General features: G+C 44.1%; 1 protein-coding gene across 1 annotated transcript in view; it reads left to right on the top strand.

Annotated features, from left to right (window-relative positions):
- LMX1A (LIM homeobox transcription factor 1 alpha) overlaps positions 1 to 25,116 on the top strand; it is a 171,972-nt gene that overhangs the window by 103,677 nt on the left and 43,179 nt on the right. The window contains exon 3 of the mRNA XM_042257217.1: positions 12,420 to 12,652. Coding sequence (XP_042113151.1) covers positions 12,420 to 12,652 — 233 coding nt within the window. The remainder of the gene's footprint in view (positions 1 to 12,419; positions 12,653 to 25,116) is intronic.

The following is a 25,116-nucleotide window of genomic DNA, read 5'->3' as shown; positions in this document are numbered from 1 at the left end:
TGGAGGAGTTGGCCTAGATAGACATTGAATGGGATGGGGAAGTCCTTCATGCTGATTTCATACAACTGAATCCTGACTACAGTAGGTTAAGTAAAAAGGGTTTTAATTTTATTTTGTTGAAAGAGAATCAGGAAATAGAAGTCCAAGGGTGGTACAACTGTTCATGAAAGTTTTCGTGAACCCAGGTTTCACTCCTCTTGTGTGGCATCTTTGGAAGGCAGCTTTCATCTTTCTGGTACCATGATGGCTCTTTCATCTCCAGATGTTGTGTTTTAGTTCCAGACAGAAATAAGGGGAGGGATGAAGAGCAAAATGTATCAGCTGAGGCTGTCTCATCTTATCAAGAGGGCAATAGCTTTTCCAAAACTTCCTACTTGCCCCTCCACCCCCAATAGAACCCCGTGTACTGCCTCATATGGCCACTTCTAGCTGCAAGGGAGCCTCAGCAGGTGAGATTTTCAACTAGGAACACAGTCACCTCAATTTTGGTTACAAGAGGTAGAGTATGAGTGTGTCTTATAGTTTTTTAATTAATTAATTTTTTAAAATTGTGGTAAAAGACACATGAAATAAAATTTATCATCTCAACCATTTTTAAGTGCATATTTCAGTGGCATTAAGTGTATTGTTGCACAACTGTGACCGCCATCCAACCGCAGTCCCCCTTTCATCTTGCAAACCTGAAACTTTGTACCCATTAGATAATAACTTCCCATTCCCTCTTTCCTCCAGCCCCAGACAACCACTATTTTACTTTCTATCTTTCTGAATTTGACTATTCAGATTATCTGATATGAGTGAAATAATAGAATATTTGTCCTTTTGTGACTGGCTAATTTTGTTTAGCATAAAATGCTCATTATGTTGTAGTATGTGTCAGAATTTCCTTCCTTTTAAGACCAAATAATATTTCATAACATTTAAGGCTGAGTAATATTCCAGTATAATCCAATATATATATAACACTTTGCTTATCCATTCATCTGTTGATGGACATGTGGATTGCTTTCCCTTTTTGGACTTTATAAATTCTGCTGCTATGAATAGGAATGTACAGACATCTGAGTCTCTGCTTTAAATTATTTTGGGTATATACCTGGAAGTAGAAATGTTAGATCATATGGTAACTGTATTTTAAAATTTTTAGGAAATACCATACTCTTTTGCGTAGCAGCTGAACCATTTTGCTTCCCACAGTGCACAAGGGTTCCAATTTATCCTTGCCAACTTTGTTATTTTTCCACTTTTGATAGTAGCCCTCATAATGGACATGGTGTCTTCTAGCTTTTAATGTGTGAGGAGGGTGAAAGGATAAAAAGGGTAAAATGGTGAAGGGTAAAAATAAAAACTGTTTTTCTTCCTAATATTTGTATTGGGTCAGACTTTGTTGAAACCTTCCTGGAGGTCTCAAGACAGGTGGAGTCTAACTTTAAAGCAATGCAATATTATGGGAAAGAGGCTGTCGCAGAGGCTCAGAACACCTAGTTTTCTTACTCTGGGCTCCACCACTGCTGAATTTTGGTGCAGTGTGTAACCTGCCATCCTCTGCTGTGATGCTAGTTTCTGTGTGATGAAGGTAATAGAATCAGATAATTAAACTTGACCTCCCCACATTTACTTCAGAGCTGAGATGTTACACAAGACTGTACGTGCTTTGAGGTCTTTGGATTAAAGGCATTCTGGAAATTCAAATTATCTGGAGATATTTTTCACCTGTCACATGGGAAGGGAAAGTCCTGCACGGTGCTCCCTTTGGCTTTTATGCCACAGTGGGGGATTTTTATTCAAAAGGTGAGGCGATGTGCGTCTTTCCTTGTCTCTCCCCAGAGTGGCTCACTCTCGAGGAGCGGCATTACGAATGAGGAGAAGGAGAGTCGTAGTGACTGGAAATGTTTTAAGCATTGTGTGCTGGTCACTGTACTCGATGATTCAGGAGCGTCATCACTGATCTTCAGGATATATCTAGTTCCTACTACAGTGCAGTTGATATCAGTTGATTACGAGGTACTTTTGGATTGTGACAATATGGCTTTTCCTTCTTCGTTTTTTTTGGGTCATATTTAGCACAGTTAGCACACTGTTAGCACAGTGCTAACAAATGAAAAGCACTAGTGGCAAAAGCAAACAGGATTCATGAAGAGCTCAGTGTTGCCCCCTGCTGGGATCTCAGAATCTTTCCCATCAAAGCATCATCAATAATGTCCTTGTCCTCCTTACTGTTAATACACACACACACACAGAGCCCAGGAAACATACATTCTTTGTAAGCGTATACATTGTGTTGGCCATGTGCCATCCAGTCAAGCCAAAACTTGTGGAACAATACGAATCTGTGCCCAGAATATCAGCTAAAAATATCTCATTCCCTCTGCTCTGTTCTTTGCTGGTATGTTTATGAGCGTCCCAGGAGGCTAATGAGGATGAAGGGAAAGGAAAACTGACATTTTTCAAAGGAAACCAAGCCTTTAATTCCCTAAAAAGGGAACATGTATGTTCTGTGTGTCTGTTTTATGTTCCTTGCCATTTCTGCATGTCTGCGTGACAACATGGAAAGTCTGTAATGTAAGTCGTGCCACCTTGGCTTGGATTATTGGAATCCATGCTTTTACCGCAGTCTTTTGCTCTGTGGCCTGACTTGTACACAAGTTCCCAGGTTTCAGCAAAGAAGAGGGGGAGGGGAAGGAGAGCTTTCAAGCAAGAGACTCCCTGGCACACACTGTCTGCTTATTCAGCTCATTAGGGTGCTACTTAGGAGCCTGTGTGCGTGTGTGCTTGGTTGCTCAGTTATGTTCCACTCTTTGTGACCCCATGGACTGTAGCCCACCATGCATTCTCCAGGCAAAAATACTAGAGTGGGTTGGCATTTCCTCCTCCAGGGGCTCTTGCAGACCCAGGGATAGAACCTGGGTCTCCTGCATTGCAGGCAGATTCTTTACCATCTGAACCGCCAGGGAAGCCCCCACTGAAGAGCCTAGGGGACACACTTCCATCCCTAGTTGGGCCATGCAATAACCTCCTTTATTTATTTCTTTAAAAAAACTTTTTATTTCACATTGGAGTATAGCCACTTAACAATGTTGTGATAGTTTCAGGTGGACAGTGACGGGTCTCAGCCATACACATACATGTATCTATTCTCCCACCAAATCCCTTCCTGTCCAGTCTGCCACATAAAATTGAGCAGAGTTCCCCGTGTATTTATTTCTTGATCATTAACTGAGCCTCAAGCTCTGGCTGGTCCTCTCAATCATCTGAAATTCCTTTGTGGTGAGGGGTAGTCACCTTTCCTTCTCTGGCCTGAGTTTCTTTCCATTTATAAAATGAGGGGGAAAATGATCTGATCTCTGGGGATGGGGTCTGTGAGTTAGGGCCGCAAGGCAAGAATATCAGCGCCCCAGTGTGCATCCATACGGTGGTCAGTAGCCTCAGTGAGAAGCAGCCCCCCAAGCAGTGAGGTGATAAGGGAGAAGGATCTGTTCTAACTATTTGTCAGATAATGTCAGCATTAACCAAATAGCAACTGTTGGCTCTGGTCAGTCAAACATGGAGCTACCGACTTCCTGAACATATGCTGGGTGTTGGGCAATGAACATGGGTGTTGGTCAACCCTGGTCGGTTAATGTCAATATTGACCTTAGGTTAGGATAGACTATAGCCATAGTTGCCTGAATGAAATGTACCCTGTTTCTTCTTGAGTATTTAGACTTCCATATTTGTCTGTTGGTCTCTTCTCCAGTAACATACGAAAGGCTCATTAAAGTCTAATTTAGTTTATTACATAATGAGGAACAGAGGCTTGAGATGCTCAGAAGTTCTATTTTTGGCTCACTTGGCTGTCTTGAAATAAATGATCTTATACACACACTCACACAGGCAGATATGGTAAACTGATTTCAATAAAGAGAGTTAATAGCTGCCACTTACTGAGAGCAGCTAGTATGTACCAGATCCTTCAAATACATTATCTTATTGAAGCTCCAAAACCATCTTGTGACAGTTATGATCTCATTTTTTGGATAAAGAAACAGAGGCTTCAAAACAGTCTATAGCTTGCTCAAGTTCTCAAAGATGGAATCCAGACTTGAATCCAGGTTCTATCAGACTTCAGAGGCCAGGCTCTTCCTGCCAACCTTGCTGATTCTGGCACAGATTCCTTGTGACAATGACAGCAACAAAAAATATGGGGTTGGCCAAAAAGGCCGTTTGGATTTTCCCATAAGATAGTATGGAAAAACCCAAACAAACTTTTTGGCCAACCAACTACTCAGTCCACCGTTTTGAGGTCAGAGCTGCCCACTGCCAGCAACGTGCCCTCCGTGAAGAGCTGTGTGTGTTACCCTGTGCTTCTCGGTGAAGCCAGCGCCTCACAGAGCCTCTGGGACTGCAGACAGCACGCTTGGCAGTTCTCATCCCTTTGTATGGTCCTTCTTACAGCTCCCCAGGAGCCCCAGGGAGACAGAGACTCTGATTGGCTCTGCCGGCCACTTATTGTTTCCCGTTTTCTCCCCGCTGCAGAGTCTTGAGACGGTCTCCTATAGACGATCTTGCCACTGCTATTGTCCCTGCAGACTTTCCCACCGACCCAGGACCACGGGCTCCATTGCTCATTGTGGTGGTGTTGGCTCAGCCTCAAGGACAGAGACCTTGAGCCAGCTGACAAGGTTGCTTGTGTCATCACTTCTAAGGCCACAAGCCATGCTTTTGGTTCCCGATACTTTTGAATACTCATCTCTCTCACCATCTCTCCTTCTTTTTAGCCACATGGTCTCCCAGACTCCCAGCAGCAGATTTTCCCCGACAGACAGTTTTGGCAGATTGCCAATCCCTGTCTCAGTGCCTGGATGACCTCAGTTACCAAGTCAACATGGCACTTAATGCATGCTGCTATGCTGCCCCCTGGTGGAGAGGGTGGAAACAGTGCTCTGCAGATTGCTGCCTGCTTGGTAAAGAACTATACAAAGACCCACTCCTACTTTCTAGACCAAAGAGTTCATAGACTTGATTAAAACTCGTGTTGTCAGTGACTGTGGAAAGGCAGTATGATCTGTAGTGATCTGCTGTCCAAGGCTAGAAATGGCTCTAATTTCTTACTTTGGTTAGAGAGAACAGAATACAGTCAGTTGGCCTTAAGTTGGTATCAGGGTTTTTCATGTGCGTATTTGTTTTCCATCCTTCTACTTCATTATCTATGGTGTGGATGCTTTAAGAGGCTCCCTTTGAGGTCTGAAGTACTCTGGGTCAAGGTTAATGAAGATCTCAGTCTTTCCGGACATATGCTTGGTTCTGGAACCTTCTAACATGTCATAACGGGGGCTCCCCTTATAATCCTCCTCAGCCCTCATGGGTCTCAAAGCCTTTGTCCTGGGATAAATTTGGGTTTGCATGAGGCTGCCATGTTCTTTAATATTCCTGTATATGGGAAGTTGTATCATCAACCTGGAGACTAAACGTGGGGATAACACGGCATCTAGCGTCTGATTTCTAGGGGATAATGTGGCAGGAGGTGGGAGAGGTTGGAGGGAGCCATGGGCATTCATGGGTGAAAAAGACTGATACCGAAAAGAAAACTAAGCCTGAGTTACCCTTTTCGTTTGATATTTTACGTTGATACACAGAACAAGAGGACACTTCATCTAGCCCTCCCAGCACTGTTAGCTGGGTGAGTCCAGACAGATCCTGGGTGGATAGGTGGCATGCAAACCTTAGCCTGAGGCCATTAAAGCAGCTGGGAACTCAGACCTTTCTTCCAGTATATTATCAAGACTGACCCCCAAGTCCACGATCAGCACCACTGAGATCCTGATTGCTGACATTCTTGCATTATCCATGGCCTTGTTCCTGAATTATTTGCTCCAGTCCTTCTCTTTCCATGCTCCTTTATCTCATCTTGATCCTCCCAGTCTCTGACATTATGACTCATCATCTTTTCCTGCTAATTTCTCTATCACATTTCATATTCAGCTCTCTTTCTCTGTCCTCCTCCTCATCATCATAGTTACCATTTTATTGAAGATTTACCATGTGCCAAGCACTGTGCTAAGCAGTTCTGATGTGTCAGTTCAATTAATTCTTGTTGTGCCCCTCTGACAGAGGTCCCTTGATTATTTCCACTTTGTAGATGAGCACACTAATGCCACCATGGTCTGATCAAGCTCGCATAGCTGTTAAGTGGTGGTGTACTGATTATACCACATTGCCTCCCTGTCTTACTGTTTCTGTAACTCGGCCTCTCTGGTTGGACCTTCTTGGGTCTTTCTGGCTCCAGCTCCACTGACCTGCATTTCTGCCTATACCTTGGAAACAGTGACCCACCACATGCCCCAGTGACTGGGGTTCCTGCAAGAATCATCTTGTTTCCCAATCATCTTGGAATCAGAGTAGACTCTTGGGCATGGTGGTGTTAAGTCTAAGAACATCTTCTGGATACTGTTTGTTCTTAATACAACTCTGTAGAGGATAGACCTCTTTCACAGATCCTTTCATATACTTTGGGGCCCAATAACCAAGTAACTTGAAGGGACCAACTTGGTTCCTAACTCCTGCTTTTCACTTGCATGTGGGCAGCAGAGCTTCAGAACCTTCTGCGAAGCCAGGGGTGTGTCCAGGAAACCTGTCAGGAGCTTAGAACACCATGGTAGCTGCTTGATCTGTTTGTTTATCTCTCCTGTGAAATGAGTGCTCGAGAGGATATATGCTGCTAAGTCGCTTCAGCCGTGTCCAACTCTGTGCGACCCCATAGACGGCAGCCTGCCAGGCTCCCCCATCCCTGGGATTCTCTAGGCAAGAACACTGGAGTGGGTTGCCATTTCCTTCTCCAATGAATGAAAGTGAAAAGTGAAAGTGAAGTTGCTCAGTCGTGTCCGACTCTTAGCGACCCCATGGACTACAGCCCACCAGGCTCCTCCGTCCATGGGATTTTCCAGGCAAGAGTACTGGAGTGGGGTGCCATTGCCTTCTCCAGAGAGGATATATGAGGAAGAACTTAAGAATCAGCCATTCCAGAGTCTCTCCTTCTCATGGAAGAGAGGCTTCATGAGCAAAGCTGAGCTGGTGAGATTCTCTGTGAGTTTATAAAATAGTTCTATTTGCTATTACTTTGGAGAAAGCAATGGCACCCCACTCCAGTACTCTTGCCTGGAAAATCCCATGGATAGAGGAGCCTGGTAGGCTGTAGTCCATGGGTCGCTAAGAGTTGGACACGACTGAGCGATGACTTCCCTTTCACTTTTCACTTTCATGCACTGGAGAAGGAAATGGCAACCCATTCCAGTGTTCTTGCCTGGAGAATCCCAGGGACTGGGGAGCCCGGTGGGCTTCTGTCTATGGGGTCGCACAGAATTGGACACGACTGAAGTGACTTAGCAGCAGCATTTGCTATTACTACACAAATTTAGTGAGGAAATGAATATAAGAAATACTGCAGTATTTAATGAAGACCAGTTTCCTCTTCTTCTATCTTCTATAAGCTTCTTTCTTTGTAATAAAATAATTTGGGGGTGAAAGATGTTCTAGTGATGAGAACCCCAGTATGTATAATGAGGAGTGATTGTCTTGCGTTCGCATAACCAGCACCAAAGTCCAGGTGCCCACACAGGATCTGGAACACTGTCATCTTTCTGCCATAACTCCGGCTGTGCAAGGTGTGCTGTTGCTTCCGGGAGGTCTGGCCTCTGTCTTCGTCATCGTAGGCGTGTTCTCTAGGAGATTCTCAGGTGGCAAGCCTTCATATCTGCTTTGGAAACATTCTCCTTACCTACAGAGTAGGATCTCCAACACTATAATAAACGCATGAATCATGAAAATAGGAGTGAGTTAAGAAATTATCCAGCCTAATGGATTTCAAATGTACCTTAGGAGCATTTTGCTATCTTCAAAATGAGATCTTTTCTAGAAATAGATATATTTGAAAATTTGTATTATATATATATATATACATGTATGTATATAACGCAAATCCTTTCTGGAAGTACTTACGTATTTATACTATGCAGATAGGAAGAGAGAGATACGTGAGTGAGTTGTTGGTTTTAGCTGGTGTTTGCATATGTATGTTTTGTGTGTTTGTGTGTTCATTCACACATGTCCTCTTCTTGCCTTACCTGTTATGTGTGTGTGTGTGTATATTTGTGTATACATATACACAGATATATGTATATTTGTGAATGAACCATAACATTCATAGATATACAAAAAATATATATGTGCACACACACCTACATATGTATGTATGTATGTCTATGAATGATATGTTTCTGGAAAATATCTTGTTTGGAGAATTAACATAGTAAGGCCCTGTCATGCTGAAACGCTATCTGGAGACCTGGATTTAGGACTTAGCTGGCTTCTCTGGTTAAAAGGAGACAAGCAGAATAGAGACTGACTCCTTCCGTGACCTCTAAGAACTTGATGTAACAGTTGATACAGGGCAGTACTTTTTCATTAAAGATAAGAAAACAGGCCCAGGGAAAGACAGTGGCTTTTCTGAGGCCTCTTGATAAAAGAAACCTGGAGCCTAGGTCTTCCTACATCAAGTCCTGGGTCCTTTCCCTGAATCAGGTCACCTTCTATTTTCTTCTTTGCTGCCCTCCATGGCACCTAATACAAGATACCTTATTTCCGTCGCATTATCTCAGTGCGTTGTGGTGGGAGGACATGCCTTGTCTAAGGCGTGTGCTCTGCATGTCCGCTGTGCCAGCCATGCATCCCCCGTTCTTCTTTTGGGTCAGTGCTGCACACTTTGAAGAGGAGGTCGTGCTGATGTCAGAGCCGGGAGGAGTCAGCAAAAGGACTCCTGCTGTCAGGGAAGAAGCCATCTCTCAGGACACAGCTTGGAAACTCGAGCACAGACAGCCGCCTTTGCAGGGGAAAAAAAGTCAAAGACAGAGGCAAGGCACGTTGTAAGAACTAGGAATCGTGCCCTTCCTTACGGGCCTCCAGGTCCTGCTGGCATTTCATCCCCAGTAATCCAGGAGTGTAGGCATCATCATCGGAGCAAACTGAGGCTGCCAGAGGTTACATGATGAGCCCCAACCCTCACGGACTGCCTGGAAGTGGCCGAGCCAGCAGACTCGACTCCAGCTCCCTCACCAAAACTACCAGTTGTGCATCTTAGAGCTGTGGCGGTTTGGGGAGAGAGATAGGTAAGACCTGGAATGGAGCTTCAGTCAGCCTTGGCTTCCCTGCTTGTGGTGGGAGCAGGAAAGGGCCAGAGGGAAGAGGAAGAGAGCTAAATGCAGAGGGAGGGAGGGAAGAGAAGGACGATGTCGTGACCTCTAGCCCGAGCCAGTTGAGTAGGGCTGTTTGGGGCTCTTCTGGCTGGGCCCCTCCTACATACCCCAAACACAGCCTCCTGTGGTCATTTGTTGACAGCCTGATGGAGAATGTGAGCTCCCTGAGGACACCGTGGCCTTATTTAGTGCTCCACCCCCATGTCTGCCCCATGGAGGACAAAGGACATTTAATAGAGGAAGGGCAACTCTTAACAGAGGGCTTGGGCCCTGGACATGTCTCCACCGGCTAGAACCTGTTATTTCCGTTTTACAAATGAGGGAATTAGATGTAACAAAGAGGTAAAGAATCATTTACGGAGCCTTCAGGAGTGGAGTGGGTGACTGTCTAGTGGTGGGCAAAGTTGGCAGTTGTTATATGTGCCCAGCAGAGTTGGACGTTTCTGGAAATCAGGCTTAGGTTTCCAGGGCACAGCCAGCCTGCCAGGCTCTGAACCCGGAGTGAAGTCTCATTAGCATTCAGAGGGTGAAGTCACCGTGGGGGCCGCCATCCAGGGCATTGGGAAGAGATAGGCTGTGTTTTAATTACGACCTGGACTTTTGAACAAATCCTTTTCTCTGCTTGTCTGAGCCTTAGAGACAACAACTTGTGGGAAGTGTGCAGTCAGCAGCTGGGTCCACAGTAGTACCCGTGCAGCTGTGTACACATCTGGAACACAGGTGGTGGACTGTGTGTGCTTTTTCTCCTTGCGTTGCCCTCGGGTTAGTGAAAAGCAGTTAGGTGAGGTCAACCTGGTCTTCACCCAGAGTGGGGAAGCCGATGCAGAGAATGGAGAGAAACAGGACCGACCCCCTCTTCTAGGTCTCTATACCCCCCCACCCCTGCCCATCATGATCATTACAGGATCGGAGCCCAGGCAACTCCCGCCACTTCCTCCAGCCGTTCCTGAGTCAATATGGTGGGATTTCTTTGTTGAGCTCCCCACAACCCTCCCTTTTCCACCTTGGGGGAAGTTTTTGGAGTGGGGGTTGAAATTAAGAAGGGAGGAGAAAGAGGAGGAGATTAACAGGGTAGAAGTTAGACAAGCACAGATGCCACCACCTGTGACTGTGGATTCTCAAGAGCTTGTTGACTCCCGGGAGCGTTTGCCTTGATTCTGTTTGACAGTTCCTTCCCGGGGAAGGGGAGGAGAAGGAGAGCCTGGGGACAAAGAGCGTTTGACCAGCTCCTGTTAAAGCCCTGATTTGTTTGCTTAAGTTGGCAAACAGTGTCTGGGGACTCTGGGCTGGGGATGAACTAGGTGGATTTTCTGTCTGATACACGACATCCAGCATTGGGGTGGGGAGTAAAGGCCATCATTCCAGGGGCGGGTGTGCCCTGAAGTTCCGACCTGGAGAGCAGAACAACCCAGAGCAGATGGGGGAAGGGAGAGGGCGTGGGCAGAGCAGCGGAGACCTGGAGCTCTGTTTAGGGGGCTGTCATATACCTGCTTAGTGGTGAAAGAGCCACAGCAGCCCCTGAACCATTCCCCCCAACCTCACCCTCCTTTGTTGAGAGGCAGAAGGCAGGCATATTAGGATGGGCATTTCTAATGAGCGTCCAGTGGTCAAGGGGAGGGGGCAGGCTGGTGTCGGGGCCCGAGGTCCAGGTTAAGAGTGAGACTGCATATGTGCTTCTCATCCCAAGCTGTGCAGAGTCCCCTGCAGGCTGGCCTCTGTCCAGAGAGGCTGTTCCCTGGCAGACTCGCAGGAGGCGGCTTCAGCCCCTTTTCCAGGCCTCGGTTTCCTTCACCTGAAGACTCCAGCCTTCCTCTCTCTTGTGCCAGTTTCTTTCTTGATAATTCCTCCTTACCCGTTTCTCCACTCTACCCTCAAAACTCTTCCCTTTGTCCAGGAAGTTGCCGAGATAAACACACTGTGCACGTGTCTGGATGTGGCCCTCTGCTAGCATAGCTGCAGGACTGGGCGTGATCAACTGCTATAAAGAGGCTAGGGCTTTGTGCCACCCATTTTGTGTTCACGAAGCACTGCTTCATATCGTTCTTATATTCTGTTCCCTGAAGGTAAATCCCTCTGGGTAGACATGATCTGTTTGTTTCTTTGTTTGCGGTTTCTCTCACTGTTATGGGAGCTCTGTAACAGAGGATGCAGACTGAGGATGAGGACTTTGTTTTGTATTCTTGGGGCTTGCAACACACACTCCAGGAGACTCTTAGGACCTGAATGCTGCGGGGCGGGGTTTCCTTCCCCCAACCTGCTGTTAAGACACAGAGTGTCTGGTGTAGTGTGTGGTGGGTGCTTCTGAATCAATGAAAGAATGAATGGAAAGAAGCCTAAATGAGTGAGTGAGTGTGTGAAAGGACTGGCCACACTTAGGCTGTCGTGGTGGAGGGCCTGTCTATAGAATAATGCTCTGGACCAAGATTTACTGAATGTGCTAAAAAATGCAGATTCTCCTGCTGACTCCCTGACAGTCAGTCGTCTCCTCTTTTGTGTTCTGGAACCCTCTGGTTATTTGGACATGTCTGTCTCTCTTATTAGCCTGAGCTCATTTCTGGAAGGGAATTATCTCATTAACCTTTATATCACTAGTATCTACTGCCTCCTCCTGGCATAGATGGGCACCCTCTTCATGGCTGGTTGAAAATAAGTGAAATGAGATAAAAGTCCTGAAAGCTGCGCTGAATCCACTGAATATCAGGCTCGGAAGCTGGGATGCAGTTTCTCTCTCAAAAACTAGATGACACGTCAGAATGCCCTGGGGAGCTTGTTAAAAACTCACATTCTGGGTCCCATCCATTTGCATGTGACTGGAGTGGGCCTGGACCTTTTTGTTATTGTTATTTTGTTTGAATAGTCAGCCCTTGGGGACCCTGGGCAGCCTGCCTGGCACCAGTCTGTAGAGCATCCTTTGGGAACACTTTGCCACGGACCACACCAAATACACTCTGGGCTTCAGCTCACATTTCCTCCAAGGCTGCTCAGCCTTTTCTTAAGCCTTTGAGAGAGTAACTCAACTGAATTCTTTGGTTCAGCCTCCTCTGGGAATAACATCAGCTAGATTTAAAGCCTATTCCATTCCAAGTCTCCTTATCCCAGTTCTTGACGTTCCTTTTGCGATTGACTCGAGGGAAGGCTTGGGCCTCAGCCGTCTTTCTCACAGACCTTGCTTTGCTTTTTCCCTGCTGCTAGGCTGTTTGCTGTCAAATGCGGGGGCTGCTTTGAGGCCATCGCACCCAACGAGTTTGTTATGCGGGCCCAGAAGAGCGTGTACCACCTGAGCTGCTTCTGCTGCTGTGTCTGTGAGCGGCAGCTCCAGAAGGGTGATGAGTTTGTCCTGAAGGAGGGGCAGCTGCTCTGCAAAGGGGACTATGAGAAGGAGCGGGAGCTGCTCAGCCTGGTGAGCCCAGCAGCATCAGACTCAGGTGAGTGATGTGTGGTGGGCGGGAAGCCAGGGCCTAGGAGAGTGGGTTGTAGCGGCAGTCTAGATTGCTTTCTCCCTTAGAAGGCCACCACCAAGGCACCCTGGTTCCAAGACAGGGCAGTGCTGTGCACTCCAGCAAGTTTCTTTATAAGTTCAGAGTAAGTTCTTATCAGTCAGGTATTGCTGTGATGATGCTGTGTAACAGATTATCCCAAATTCCTTGGCATATAACCAGAAACATTTATTCACGCATTTGCAAGTCTCTGGGTAAACGGCAGTGACTCTGCTTCGCACTGAAAGTCTTCAAGTCTCCTGGGGTCTGTTGACCTCTGCTGACCTTGGCTCTAGGCTACAGACCAGGTGCAAGTCTGCCCTGTGTGATGGGGTTCAGGCTTGAGAAGCAGCAGCTATGAGGCATGGTCTCCTGGCAGTGGCAGAAATGCAGGAAGGCATGCTTCACCGTTCAATCACATTTAAAACTTCTACTCATATGACGGCTGCTAGCACTGTGCTGCTCAAATCAAACTAGATGAAACCTTAACTCTGGGGAGGGGAAATATGCTGCAAGCACCTCAAGGCCCTGACAGGGTAGAGATGCATAAAACTATTAAGGAATATGATCAATGGGAACCAGTCATTCCGTCTGCCACAATCATGCTGAACTGCTCTAGCCTCTGTTTCCTCACCTGTCACGTGGAAAAGCTGGACTTTAACTAAGGTTTGGTGGGTTACGTAAAGAAAGGATCTAGAATATATTTGCTTCACTCACCTAAGACTCACACACCCTCCCTGGAGAGGTTCAGAAACTTTTTGGATTGGGTTTCACGAGGCCTGAGAAATTTCAACTGCCCAAGTGAAGCATGGAATGCCTTCCCAGGGTGTCAGTCCCACGGGGCAACATCTGTGTTAACCTGGCCTCCCTTTTTGTGGAAGAATCTTCAAATCGCATGAGGGCATGTCCCTGTGAACTTAGCAGTTTTTGCCATTGCCAGTCCTAGTCAAGTTCCATACCGCTCACCATGGCCTCTGGAATCTCACTGTGCTCATCTCCTCAGCCTCATGGGAGCCTCTGACCCCTCCCTCCACATCCAGCACTTATCTGTGTCTCCCACTGACTTCTGCACCTCAAGAGTTAATTCTTCTCTGACTCTCTGACTCACTCTTTAGTCTTGCCAGCGTATCCCTTAAGCTTCTTTCTAAGACTGACTTCACGGGGGAAGAGTCTTATTCCCTTGTGCCTGGGGGGTTCACCCTTAACCTCTCCTGCCGTGACATGGATCCCACTTGATTGGGGTTGCTTGTTTGATTGTTGTTCTTGCCAGAGTGCTAAATACCATGAGGGACCGTGTGTATCTTTTTTTTTTTTTTTTACCACTGTGTGTGCAGGATTTAGCACAGGCCTGGAATGCTGAGGATGCTTGATAAAATCTGTTTTAAAGGATAAATAAACACATGGGACAGAAGCCCTGTGGGGTGATGCTTGAGTTCAAGAGCTTTGGAGGCAGTCAGCTGGGGACCTCACCTTGGGTATACCACTTAGATCTGCGAGACTTTGGGCAAGTTTTGGAACCTCTCTAAGCCCTCATCTTTATAGCTGTAGAAGTTGTGATGATCATGGTGTTAATGGTGATCATGGTGTCTTAGCTTGGGGAATAAAGCATAAATGTATGTGAACAGTCTGGAGTTTAGTAAGTGCCAGTGCCTGCTGGTGCTGGCATCATCATCACAGTTGTGTTTTGTTTCCTTTCCCTCCTGAGGGTTGGTTCTTCTTGCCTGACTCTGCAGCCTCAGGTAAGCTGATACCAGGACTATCCCAGCTTCTGTTGGGTTCATTGGACTTAACTTTTCTTGTATGTTTTAATTTGGGGGAAGTTTCTCCCTATTGAACATCTCACTCTGGGGTAGCTGGGCCCATTCTAAACAGCTGCTTAGCAGATCAGCTAATCCTGGCTTTTCCTCAGGTGCCATGCTGTACCCAACCACTGGGTCTCCCCTGCACCATATTGCAAAATCTTCACATTCACAAGGGGCTTAAGTGCTCTGGGGATCAGAATACCAGCATGACCTTAGGAAGACATGCAGACCCAGAAGGACATGCCATTCTTTCTCACACGGAAATAAATGCTGTGGTCTAGCTTTTCTTGGTACACAATTGTGTGACTCTTGATGACTGTTTTCCAATTATAGATTTTAATTGGGCACAGACAGTGTGTCATTAGTGTACTGCCTCCTCCCCACACAGAAAGACAAAAAGAAGCTGGATCTAAGCACCATTAAAAGTGCAGGGTTCAAGACTTGTGGTTGCCCAGGGGAAGGTTGGAAGGAGAAGGGATGGACTGGAAGTTTGGGGTTAACAAATGATGCTATTATATGTAGAATAGATAAATAACAAGATCCTGCTGTATAGCACAGGGCACTGTATTCAATATCCTGTGATAAATCATAATGAAAAAGAATTTTTAAAAGAATGTATATATATATATATATATATATGTGTGTGTATATATATGTTGTATATATGTGTGTGTATATGCGTGTGTGTGTGTGTGTGTGTGTGTGTGTGTGTGTGTGCATGCTTCCCTGATAGCTCAGTTGGTAAAGAATCTGCCTGCAATGCAGGAGACCCCGGTTCAATTCCTGGGTCAAGAATATCTGCTGGGGAAGGGATAGGCTATCCATTCCAGTATTCTTGGCTTCCCTTGTGGCTCAGCTGGTAAAGAATCTGCCTGCAATGCTGGAGACCTGGGTTCGATCCCTGGGTTGGGAAGATCCCCTAGAAAAGGGAAAGGTTACCCACTCCAGTATTCTGACCTGGAGAATTCCATAGAATGTATAGTCCAGGGGGTTGCAAAGAGTCAGACATGACTGAGCAACTTTCACTGTACACAAGACACACACACACATACACACATAGATATATATGTATATACAGGGCTTCTCCAGTGTTCTTGCCTGGAGAATCCCAGGGACGGGGGAGCCTGGTGGGCCGCCGTCTATGGGGTCGCAGAGTCAGACATGACTGAAGTGACTTAGCGGCAGCAGCAGCAGTGGCTCAGTCGGTAAAGAATCTGCCTGCAGTGCAGGAGACCCTGGTTCAGTCCCTGGGTCGGGAAGATCCCCTGGAGAAGGAAATGGCAACCCACTCCAGCATTCTTGCCTGGAAAATCCTATGGACAGAGAAGTCTGGTGGGCTACAGTCCATGGGGTCACAAGAGCTGGACACGACTCAGCAACTAAATCACCACATATGTATGCATAATTGAATCATTTTGCTGTGCAGCACAAATTGACACAACATTGTAAGTCAATTATACGTCAACTAAAAAATTAGTATAATGTTCAGAACAGGCGAACTGCAGTAGGTCAACAAGTCCACTTCTCTGGCCACATTTTTAGCAATATGTTTCCTAGTTCCAGGCATTTGTTCTTGAGGCTGATATTGACAGACTGGAGCTTTCCAGTTCATGTACTTGCTCAGTAGGTGTATCTTAGGCTCTTGCTTTATGCCAGGCATGGCGTCAGGCTGTAAATGACAAGAATAGTCCTCAACCCATGTCAAATTAAGGAATAGTAGATCCTTAGGCTAGAAAAGTAGAGACTAAGTGGAGAAATAATTATTGACTTCAAGTGGTTGGACCAAACCTGTTTTTTGTTTTTTTTTTTTTAACCTAGCTTTAGAGAGAAGAATTAGAATTCATTCAATTCTTTAACAAAAACCATGGAGAGTTTATACTATAGATGAAGAGACAAAGGGAAGCAATTTTGACTTGACATAGGGAATGTTATGATGTCATTCTAATTATTAGGTCTATCACAGTGTAGATAGTTGGATGGCATCACCAGCTCAATCAATGGACATGGGTTTGGGTAGACTCAGGCAGTTGGTAATGGATAGGGAGGCCTGGCGTGCTGTGGTTCATGGGGTCGCAAAGAGTTGGACACGACTAAGTGACTGAACTGAACTGAACACAGTATAACTGCTTCCCCGCTGGCTCAGCGATAAAGAATCGCCTGCAAAGCAGGGGCCGTGGGTTCAATCCCTGCTCAGGAAGATCCTCTGGAGAAGGAAATGGCAACCTACTCCAGTATTCTCGCCTGCCATGGGGTGGCAAAAGAGTTGGGTAGGACTTAGCAACTGATCAACAACAACAGTGTAACTGCTCAAGAATCAGACCGTAGTTGTTGAAAGTAATATTGGCTAGGTGGGTGGGGAAGATGATGCCCTGTTGCCCGCTTCAGCTCTAATAATCTATCATTGTTTTTTGGAGCTTTAAATAAAATGACATTAAGGTTTTAATCAGAATCAAATATCTTGTCTACCACTCACTTTGTCAAGAATATAAATGTTGCCTATCTTGTGGCATAAAAGCTGCAAAGCCAGAATTACTAGTGAGAGGACCAACTTCTTGAGAATAGGGTTGCAAATTTTAATTCTTTTGTTCCTTTAAGAAGGCTTAGCTGATGCCAAGACAAAAGTGATTGGTAAATACCTAATGAGTTAAATTAAATCTTCAAAGAAAGAAGTACACCTCATCTTAGTGCTTTAGAGAAAGCAAACCGTTTTAGGATCTGTCCCAAATACAAATACGGTTTCTCGTCTCATTTCTGTCCTGAACACTTTACACATTGTACGTGCTTGATAAATATTTATTGAGTGAATGACTGAATGACTGTCCTCTTTAACATTTATATCAATAACTTGAAGACACTGAAGGCAGGTTATTCAGTTAGCAGATGACACAAACCTGACAGGGAACACTGGTGTGGCAGCTGATATTTGCCATGTTCAAAAGGATTTTGACAAGCTACCAGAACAGTACAGAGTCAGCAAAATGAGATCTAACCACTGCGTTCCAAAATTCAACAGTGTTTATATGCTACAGGGCCTCTTTCTATGGAATTTCACATGGGGTTTTAGTTGATCATAAAGTCAATGGGCACCAAAAAGGCTATAAGCTGCATTACTGGAACTAAATTGCTGGAACTAGAGCTATCACTGGAACTAGAACTTATCTCCCTGACTTTATCCACTTCAGACACCCACCAGGAGCTCTCATTCAACCTCTGTTTGAGCCTGTCCAACCACAGGGAGTTCTTGACCTCACATTCTGAGTGTGGATTGTCAAATTGTTCCATTGAACCCAAGTATCGATTTCCATGTATGACACTAGCTTTGGCATTAGTTCCTCTTTCAGGAACTCAAAGAATACAGTAGTCTCCCTGACATGTGTTAGAGACCGAGTTCCTTCAGCTCCCTAAATCTTGTCTTTTTTTCCTTATTCTTTCACTATCCCTTAGAAAAGACTCTACACTCTATCTATAAAAATATGGTATTCTCTTTAGAGTGTACCACCCAGAAGGGTATAAAATCTTCCATATGTAGTCTGAACTAGCACTGTGTTATTATTACTGCTTGTCAGGGACATCATATTCTATTGATGTCATTAGCTTTTTGGACCCAGGGAAGAAGGTGGGGACATGGGGGCTCACTATATGCAATCATGGCTCCTGGCTTGTCCGTGTTGCATTTCCTAATTATCTAACCCTCTTATTGTCACATTTCTTTCAACATCAGAGTTCATCTAAGGATGTCTTGTATAGTGGTTTTTTAAAACTTTCAAAATTTTGAAATAAAATTTTAGATTTATAGAGCAATTGCAAAATGGGACAGATATTCCCATACATTATTTGCCCAGTTCCACTTAATGTCAATATTTTACATTTAAATGTACATTTTGATAAATGTACCATGTAAACCAAGAAATTAACATTGGTTCGGAACTATTAACTCTAGCTTATTCAGTTTCAAGATATTTCCTACTAATGCCTTTATTCATTCCAGTATCCAACCCAGGATACCACATTGCATTTAGTTTTATGTTTTATTTGTGTTAAATTGCCTTTTTCCTTCATTTTTGGGATCACCAGAAATGCCTAGTCAGAATTTCATTTTTTGCCCCTCCCTCCAGCTGTATCTGTTATGTTTTATTTCCTTTTAGCATCTCTTACCATGGGACCAATCTGTTTCTTTGCTTAGTTGTTGTGGGGTTTGTTTGCTTACCATTTTAAAATTTTCTGAACTGAAGAAGAGAATGCATTTTAGATTGTGCTCAGGATTTCTTCCTTGTCTAGGATTTCCTTCCAGGATTCAAACCATTACACCCTCTTGGTTTAGCAGCTCTTCCTTGGTCAGACCAAACTCCAAGAATAGCTGGCCTGTCCTTCTTAAAGTTAAAACTGTCAGCAGCCTAAGGCAGGATTCTTTTTGATGCTCTGCTTCTATAGAGAGATTTTCCCAGAAGAAGCCTGGGTCATGAAGTCCCATCATGAGAAACCTTTCTTCAAAGCAAGCATTATGTTGTAGATGATGACAGCAATTCCATCAACAGCCTCTGTTGATCTGCTGGTCTGGACTGCACTGAAAGGCATATGGTGCCTCTCTCCTTATGGTCTGCATCCACCTGGTCCTAATGTAGTGCCTGGCATGCAGTAGGTACCCAGTAAATGTGTATCTATCATGTGAATAAGTTACGTTTGTCCTGTGCACGTTAGCCTCTGCGATCCCTGTCAGACAAACACTAACCTCCAGTATGACTTTCTTCTTACTGGAGCAGGAGTAGATTCACACATACCAGAGTTTGCGAATCCTTCTTCCTTCTTAATCTTTCTTAGGATGTGGGATATTGCTGCCTGGAATGATTCAGATGACTCTTACTGAACTCATTGTGGAATACATCTCTCCTCTTCTGAGTCAGGTTCATTACTACTAATATTTAGATGCTGGTTTTCATTTCCTTCTATAACCTTGGAATTGATTTTTTTTTTAAACTCATTACAGAAATATTCCAGCCTATCTTGGAAGTCTTCTTGTTCTTCAGTAAATTAGAATAGAGAGTCAGTGGTTACCTCATGAATTCTGGAAAATGCTCCACTGTCCTATGGGATTATCTTGTCAGTTCATAGTCATGAATTTTAAAATGCAAGGAAAAGTCAGCGGGGTGTTTGAGTTAAACTCATTCTCCACATTGTAGTACAAAGTGTTTGGGACCTAAAGTTAGGTCTGAATTTGAGTTGTGCCTATACTCACAAGCATTGTGACCTTGGGAAAAATTATAGGCTTGGTAAAAATCACAGCTTGGAGATTTACAAAATTATAGCAGGTTCGGTTCCAGACCACCTTAATAAAGAGGCTATCTCAATAAATTGTGTCACAAGAATTTTTAGGTTTCTCAGTGCATGTAAAAGTTATGTTCACACTGTATTGTAGTCTGTTAAGTGTATGGTGGCATTATATCTAAAAACACAATTCACTGATCACAAATCACCATAGCAAATATAATAATAATGGAAAAATTTGAAACACTGTGAGAATCACCAAACTGTGACAGAGACATGAAGTAGGCAAATGCTGTGACAAATACAGCATAAATAGACTTGCTCAATGTAGGGCTGCACAAACCTTCCATTTGTTAAAAAAGCAATTATCTGCAAAGTGCAGCTAAGTGATACACAATAAAATGAGGTTGGCTTGTACTTCTCCCCTATAGGACTCTATTTCTTAATCAGTAAAAGTGGATTTTAATACTTCTGTGAGTCACTGTAAGAACTCAGAGACATAATGGGTATCCACGGTTTGAAATTTGGTGCATGTGTGCTAAGTCGCTTCAGTCGTGTCTGACCCCATAGGATTCTCCAGGCAAGAAGTCAGAGTGGCTTGCTTATAACCAGTAAATAGTAGCAGTACTATCTGCTGGTGCAGAGGCTGGCATACTTCTGGATAGCTCACAGCTCATAAGCTTACTTCCCCAAAGATCTATCGTTTCACAAACGTCTCATCTTCTGTCTTTGCACTTCTATTTTAGATGCTTCTGGATAGCTGACCTGAAGGCACCTCAGGGCGGGCCTGTCACTTGGGGTGGCTGGGGTGATGGACTGGAGAGGGATCAATTCACTCCTTGGGCCGGTGTGTCTCAGAGGTGCTCTCCAGTCTCTGCATGTTAGATCCAGCGTTGTACCCTGGAAAGTCAGTTCAGAAGAGCAGGAGGAAATGGTCTTGCAGTCACTTCTGGGGCTGAGTAGGCATTTCAAGCAAGAATGGGAAGGGCGTACTGAGCTTAGCCCCTATTCTCTCCTGTAGCACTCATCTTTGAGTCTGGGAAGGACCCAAGCCGGACAGTTACCCGTTAGAGAATTCATTGTATTCCTTCAGGGGCCTCCTAGCATTGCTCTGTTACATGCCATGATCTATTTCTGTCCTTCAGGCAGCCACCTAACCAACCTTAATCCAACAGATATTTCTTATGAACCCCTATGCTTTGTCCGGCTCTGTGCTAAATGCTGTGTTTTAGTTGCAGAGAAAAAAGGGCAGAATTCAGAAAAACATCTCAAAGCCAGTGCCCATACTTGGGGGACAATGAGGCCAACCTTGTTAATATACAAGGGCTGAGAGCTAGGAAAAGGGACATAGCCTAGAGATCAGCCTTGTCACCCTTTTCATTAAGAAACAAGGGGGTGAGCCACCAAAAATAAAAGCAAAACCAAAACATCTTGAGTAGATGTTAAAATATTCAGGTAAACATTATTCTTGTTAAGAAATACATTTAAATTCTGTTTTATATTTTCTTGTAAAGCAGTGTGTTCAAGATTCCTCTACAAGAGCATTTTCTTGAAAAATTTAACTGTGGTTCAGTAAAAATACTTTTTAAAAGTCGTGCCCTATCATATACATTCATGTGTGTATGTAAAATAAAGATTCAACACCTCGACTGACTCACTGCTTAACCCACATGCTGATATTACCCATTACATTTGTTTTTTTAGCTCTAGTCTTAGGCTACTCTATTAATTTCATAATCTATTTATGGATGGTGGCCTGAAATTTGAAAAATACTGCTTCACAGGGCAATTACTTTCAAACCTATTCCCAAGTTTTAGAACTATAAATCCTTTGAATCTCAGGCCAGTAAATGTTTTAATCTTCTGCATACACCCACACTGTGTCAGGTGCTAAGACTAAAACCAAAGACAGAAAATATCGTCTGGCCCCAAAGACTTGGCTCAGCGCCTTGCACAGAGTAAACATGTGATACCTGTTATCTGTTTTCAGTTTTGTTGGTATTATTAAGGAGACATGAAAAGCACACATATTTATATCATGACTAGCACAAAGGTCTTCATGGACATTTTTGATTTATTAATCTGGCATCTGTGGATAGCATGCAAGAGGCAGATATAATTGCCCGAGTCTCTCAGGTATTTTTTTTTTCCAAAATCAAGCTTTGTCTCTTGTTAGTATCACAGCCATGATACCAGTATTATCTGTTGCCCTCAGTCTGAGGCTCCATGCTTCTTTTCTCTTCTGAACCTTTGTCTTCTGGTGTATTTGTTTTGTCTTCATGTTATAGATGGAGAAATAAGGACACAGGATACTTGAGTCAGAGGTAAGCCAAAATAAGAACTTAATTCTACCAATTACCGAGCCAGGACACTTGATACTCAGCCTTTGCTGTAACTGTGAGTTGGGCAGAGTTTATCTTCGGTGCTTGAAAAGTTACAGGCAATACATAAATTGAGATGATGATGCATTATCTCTTTTCCATTGAACTGTAATTTAATTTCAGATATGTGCTCTCAGTAATTTTGGTTAAAAATCGTAATTTAAAATGAGCACAATGGCTGCAGATCATATTTCATCTGTAACAGTGTTCTGTGTGCATTAACTTCTTTTGCACAGCCCCTGTAAGAAAAACAGTTGGTCAGTGGACAGTTGATCATTGTGATCTTTGCATGGTGATGATGTTATCAATTATAGACCCTCACTCTGCACATGGCATTGCCGTACGCATTTTACATGAATGAACTGACCTAACTGTTATATCAAGCTGATGAGGAATGTTATGATTATTTCCATTCTATAGATTAGGAAGATAAGCATGGACAAATTATTAATTTTCTTAAGTTCTATAGCTAGTAATGAAAAGAGCCAGCATTCAAACACAGGCAAACTAGCTCCAGACCCAGATTCATTAAAGCATTAGGCTGTGTTGCCTGGTTAATAAAAATATGTACACATATGTTAAAATTTTGTTCTCATGTTTCACGGACAGTTCTTCCTGCTGGTTACGGCAGGGCTCCAGGTGTTCGGTTGGACTCACTACCTGAGAGACCCCAACTGAAGTATCTTTTCACACATGATAAAAACAAGCGATAAAGCAAGGAGATAAAGCGATAAAAACAAGGAGATTTTAATTGAGTCTCCACTCTTTCAAATCTATCACAAGTTTGCCTTCTGTCCTAACCTCTGGTTCTTCTTTAATAATTAACCCCTATCACCGTGTAGCCCATGCACAACTTTTATAAGGAAGTAGGAGGCTTGCAAGGATCCAAAGCAAACATGGTGTGTGAATGTGAAAGTACTTTAAAAGTTTGCTTAAGATACTGTGTTTTTGTTTGTTTGGTTTTACAACTATTCAGTAAATTTCTATTCCGTTCCCTATGACTTATTTGATGACAGCAGGAAAAACCAGTTGCTCTTTTTGTGCAGATGAGAATTATCAGCCATGCAAACCAGAGTCCTTGTGAATTAAATGGATAAAAGTACAATGGTGGAATAAATCAGTACACATCAAAACTTTTTCTAACAGGCTTCTACAGGCTGACCTGGAATATCCTACCATCTGTTATAACCCCCTTTTCAGAAGAAATGCACTTTGGTTTGTTTTTCTAGTAGCAGTGATGAAATTTGTGCTTCTATCCACCTTTTTATTGGCTCCTTTTGGGGTACAAGGGCAGGGCTTTAAGGTGTGAATGATGTATGCTAGGGGTGAAATCTCTGGCCATGCAGAGCCAACCCATGACTTTGACCTTTCATGACCTGAGTTAAATAATCAGATATTCACTTTCCTTTACTATCATGTATCAATAGGAAAGACGGGGAGGAAGTACAGAAAAGACACTGGTTTTCTTGCACTGGCATTCTGGCTAAGCCCATCAACTTTTAGATTTCCAACCAAGAATTTTCATGCTGAGTCTGAAGAAGCTTTATTAAGCAAAAGGAAGAATCACCTCCAGTATTTCCATGTGCCCTGGTAGTGGTGACCTAGGAAAAACCCAAAGTCCACTTTACTACGGATTGGTGGCAAACCAGATTATGGCTTCCTTTGAGTACGTTTATATTTGATGCTGTGCAGGTATATGGAAGGCTGAGGATTTAAGAACCATTTGGACTCTTAGTTGTCTAAATCCAGCTTTGCACACCAGGATCCAGAGCCATGCTTTTTTCTTCTTGGGGGTGTGAGCAAGGTTTTGAGTAACATGTGCATGTGTGCACTGGGGAGGATCAGTGGACCCAGTTGGTGTTCACGGTGAGTGTCCAGGTGTTCCTTCTTAGGAATCCATAAGGATGGGAAAGCAGTGACTGAACCAACTCAGCATCCATTTCATCCACAGAAATGTACTGAGTGCCTGCCTTGGGCAAGGACTGTGTTTGGGGCATGGGGGAACATATAGACGTGTGTGAGGTTTGACTAATGAGCAAATATTGTGGAGCACACAGTGTAGCAGCCTGTTTTAGGTGGTGCACTGAGAGCTCTGCTCTTAGGTAATATTCTAACAGGTGGTGGGGGTGGGGCAGGGGAGGGGAGACAGACCATAGCCATAGCCAAGTAAATAGATAAACCAGATTGTTCAAATGAGAGTTACTCTTCAAAGCAGTCACTCTATATGACTTATTCTACTTATGTATTAAAAAAAATACTTTGGATTCCTGTGGAGTGGGCCTTGAGGATTTAGTAAGTCTGGGTGAAAGCTCCCTGGTCGAGTCTGATGTACAGACTCAAGGTTGAGAGTCACAGGTCCAGCTGAAGGTGAAGTTCAAGGGGACAGAGTGGGGGCTCCTCAATTGGCTGTGAACCAGTGAGAGTCTAGAATTAAGACAGAAGGCAGCTTTTTCAGTAGAATGAGAAGGGTGGTGAGATTTAGTAAAAAACAAACAAAAAAAACTAGTTAAATTTGAATTTCCCATAAATAGTGAATAATATTTTTGGTATGACTATGTCTTCTATCATAAAAAATCACTGTTTCTCAGATATTCAAATTTAACTGTGTCCTATATTTTACCTGGCACCTCTAGATGTAGTAAGAATCTAGTGGGGAGGGTGGTAACCAACGGGACGGCGATTGGTGCTGGAGACTGCGCAGGTGTATAAATAGATAATCGATTGATTGACTGGTTGGTTGATGCAAGCCAGATAGGGAGAAGAGTAGTTCTGTTCCCAAGACACCCGATTTCTCACTTCCCTTCTGTGTATGGCTTGGCCGCAACCAGGCACGGGGAGGCTCCCTCTCTTGGCCCTCGGAGGAAGGCGGCGACGGTGGGAATCTTCCGTCACCTTGGCAACTCCCTCCTGCAGTCAGCTCACAACAGTTTGAGTGACGCCCCCTGCTAGACGCTCACCAGCCCCATTT

The sequence above is a fragment of the Ovis aries genome, chromosome 1, assembly GCF_016772045.2.
Source record: "Ovis aries strain OAR_USU_Benz2616 breed Rambouillet chromosome 1, ARS-UI_Ramb_v3.0, whole genome shotgun sequence".
In the NCBI taxonomy this organism is placed as follows: domain Eukaryota; kingdom Metazoa; phylum Chordata; class Mammalia; order Artiodactyla; family Bovidae; genus Ovis; species Ovis aries.
Note: the sequence above shows the minus strand (reverse complement) of the source record. Positions and strands in the feature narration are given on the sequence as shown.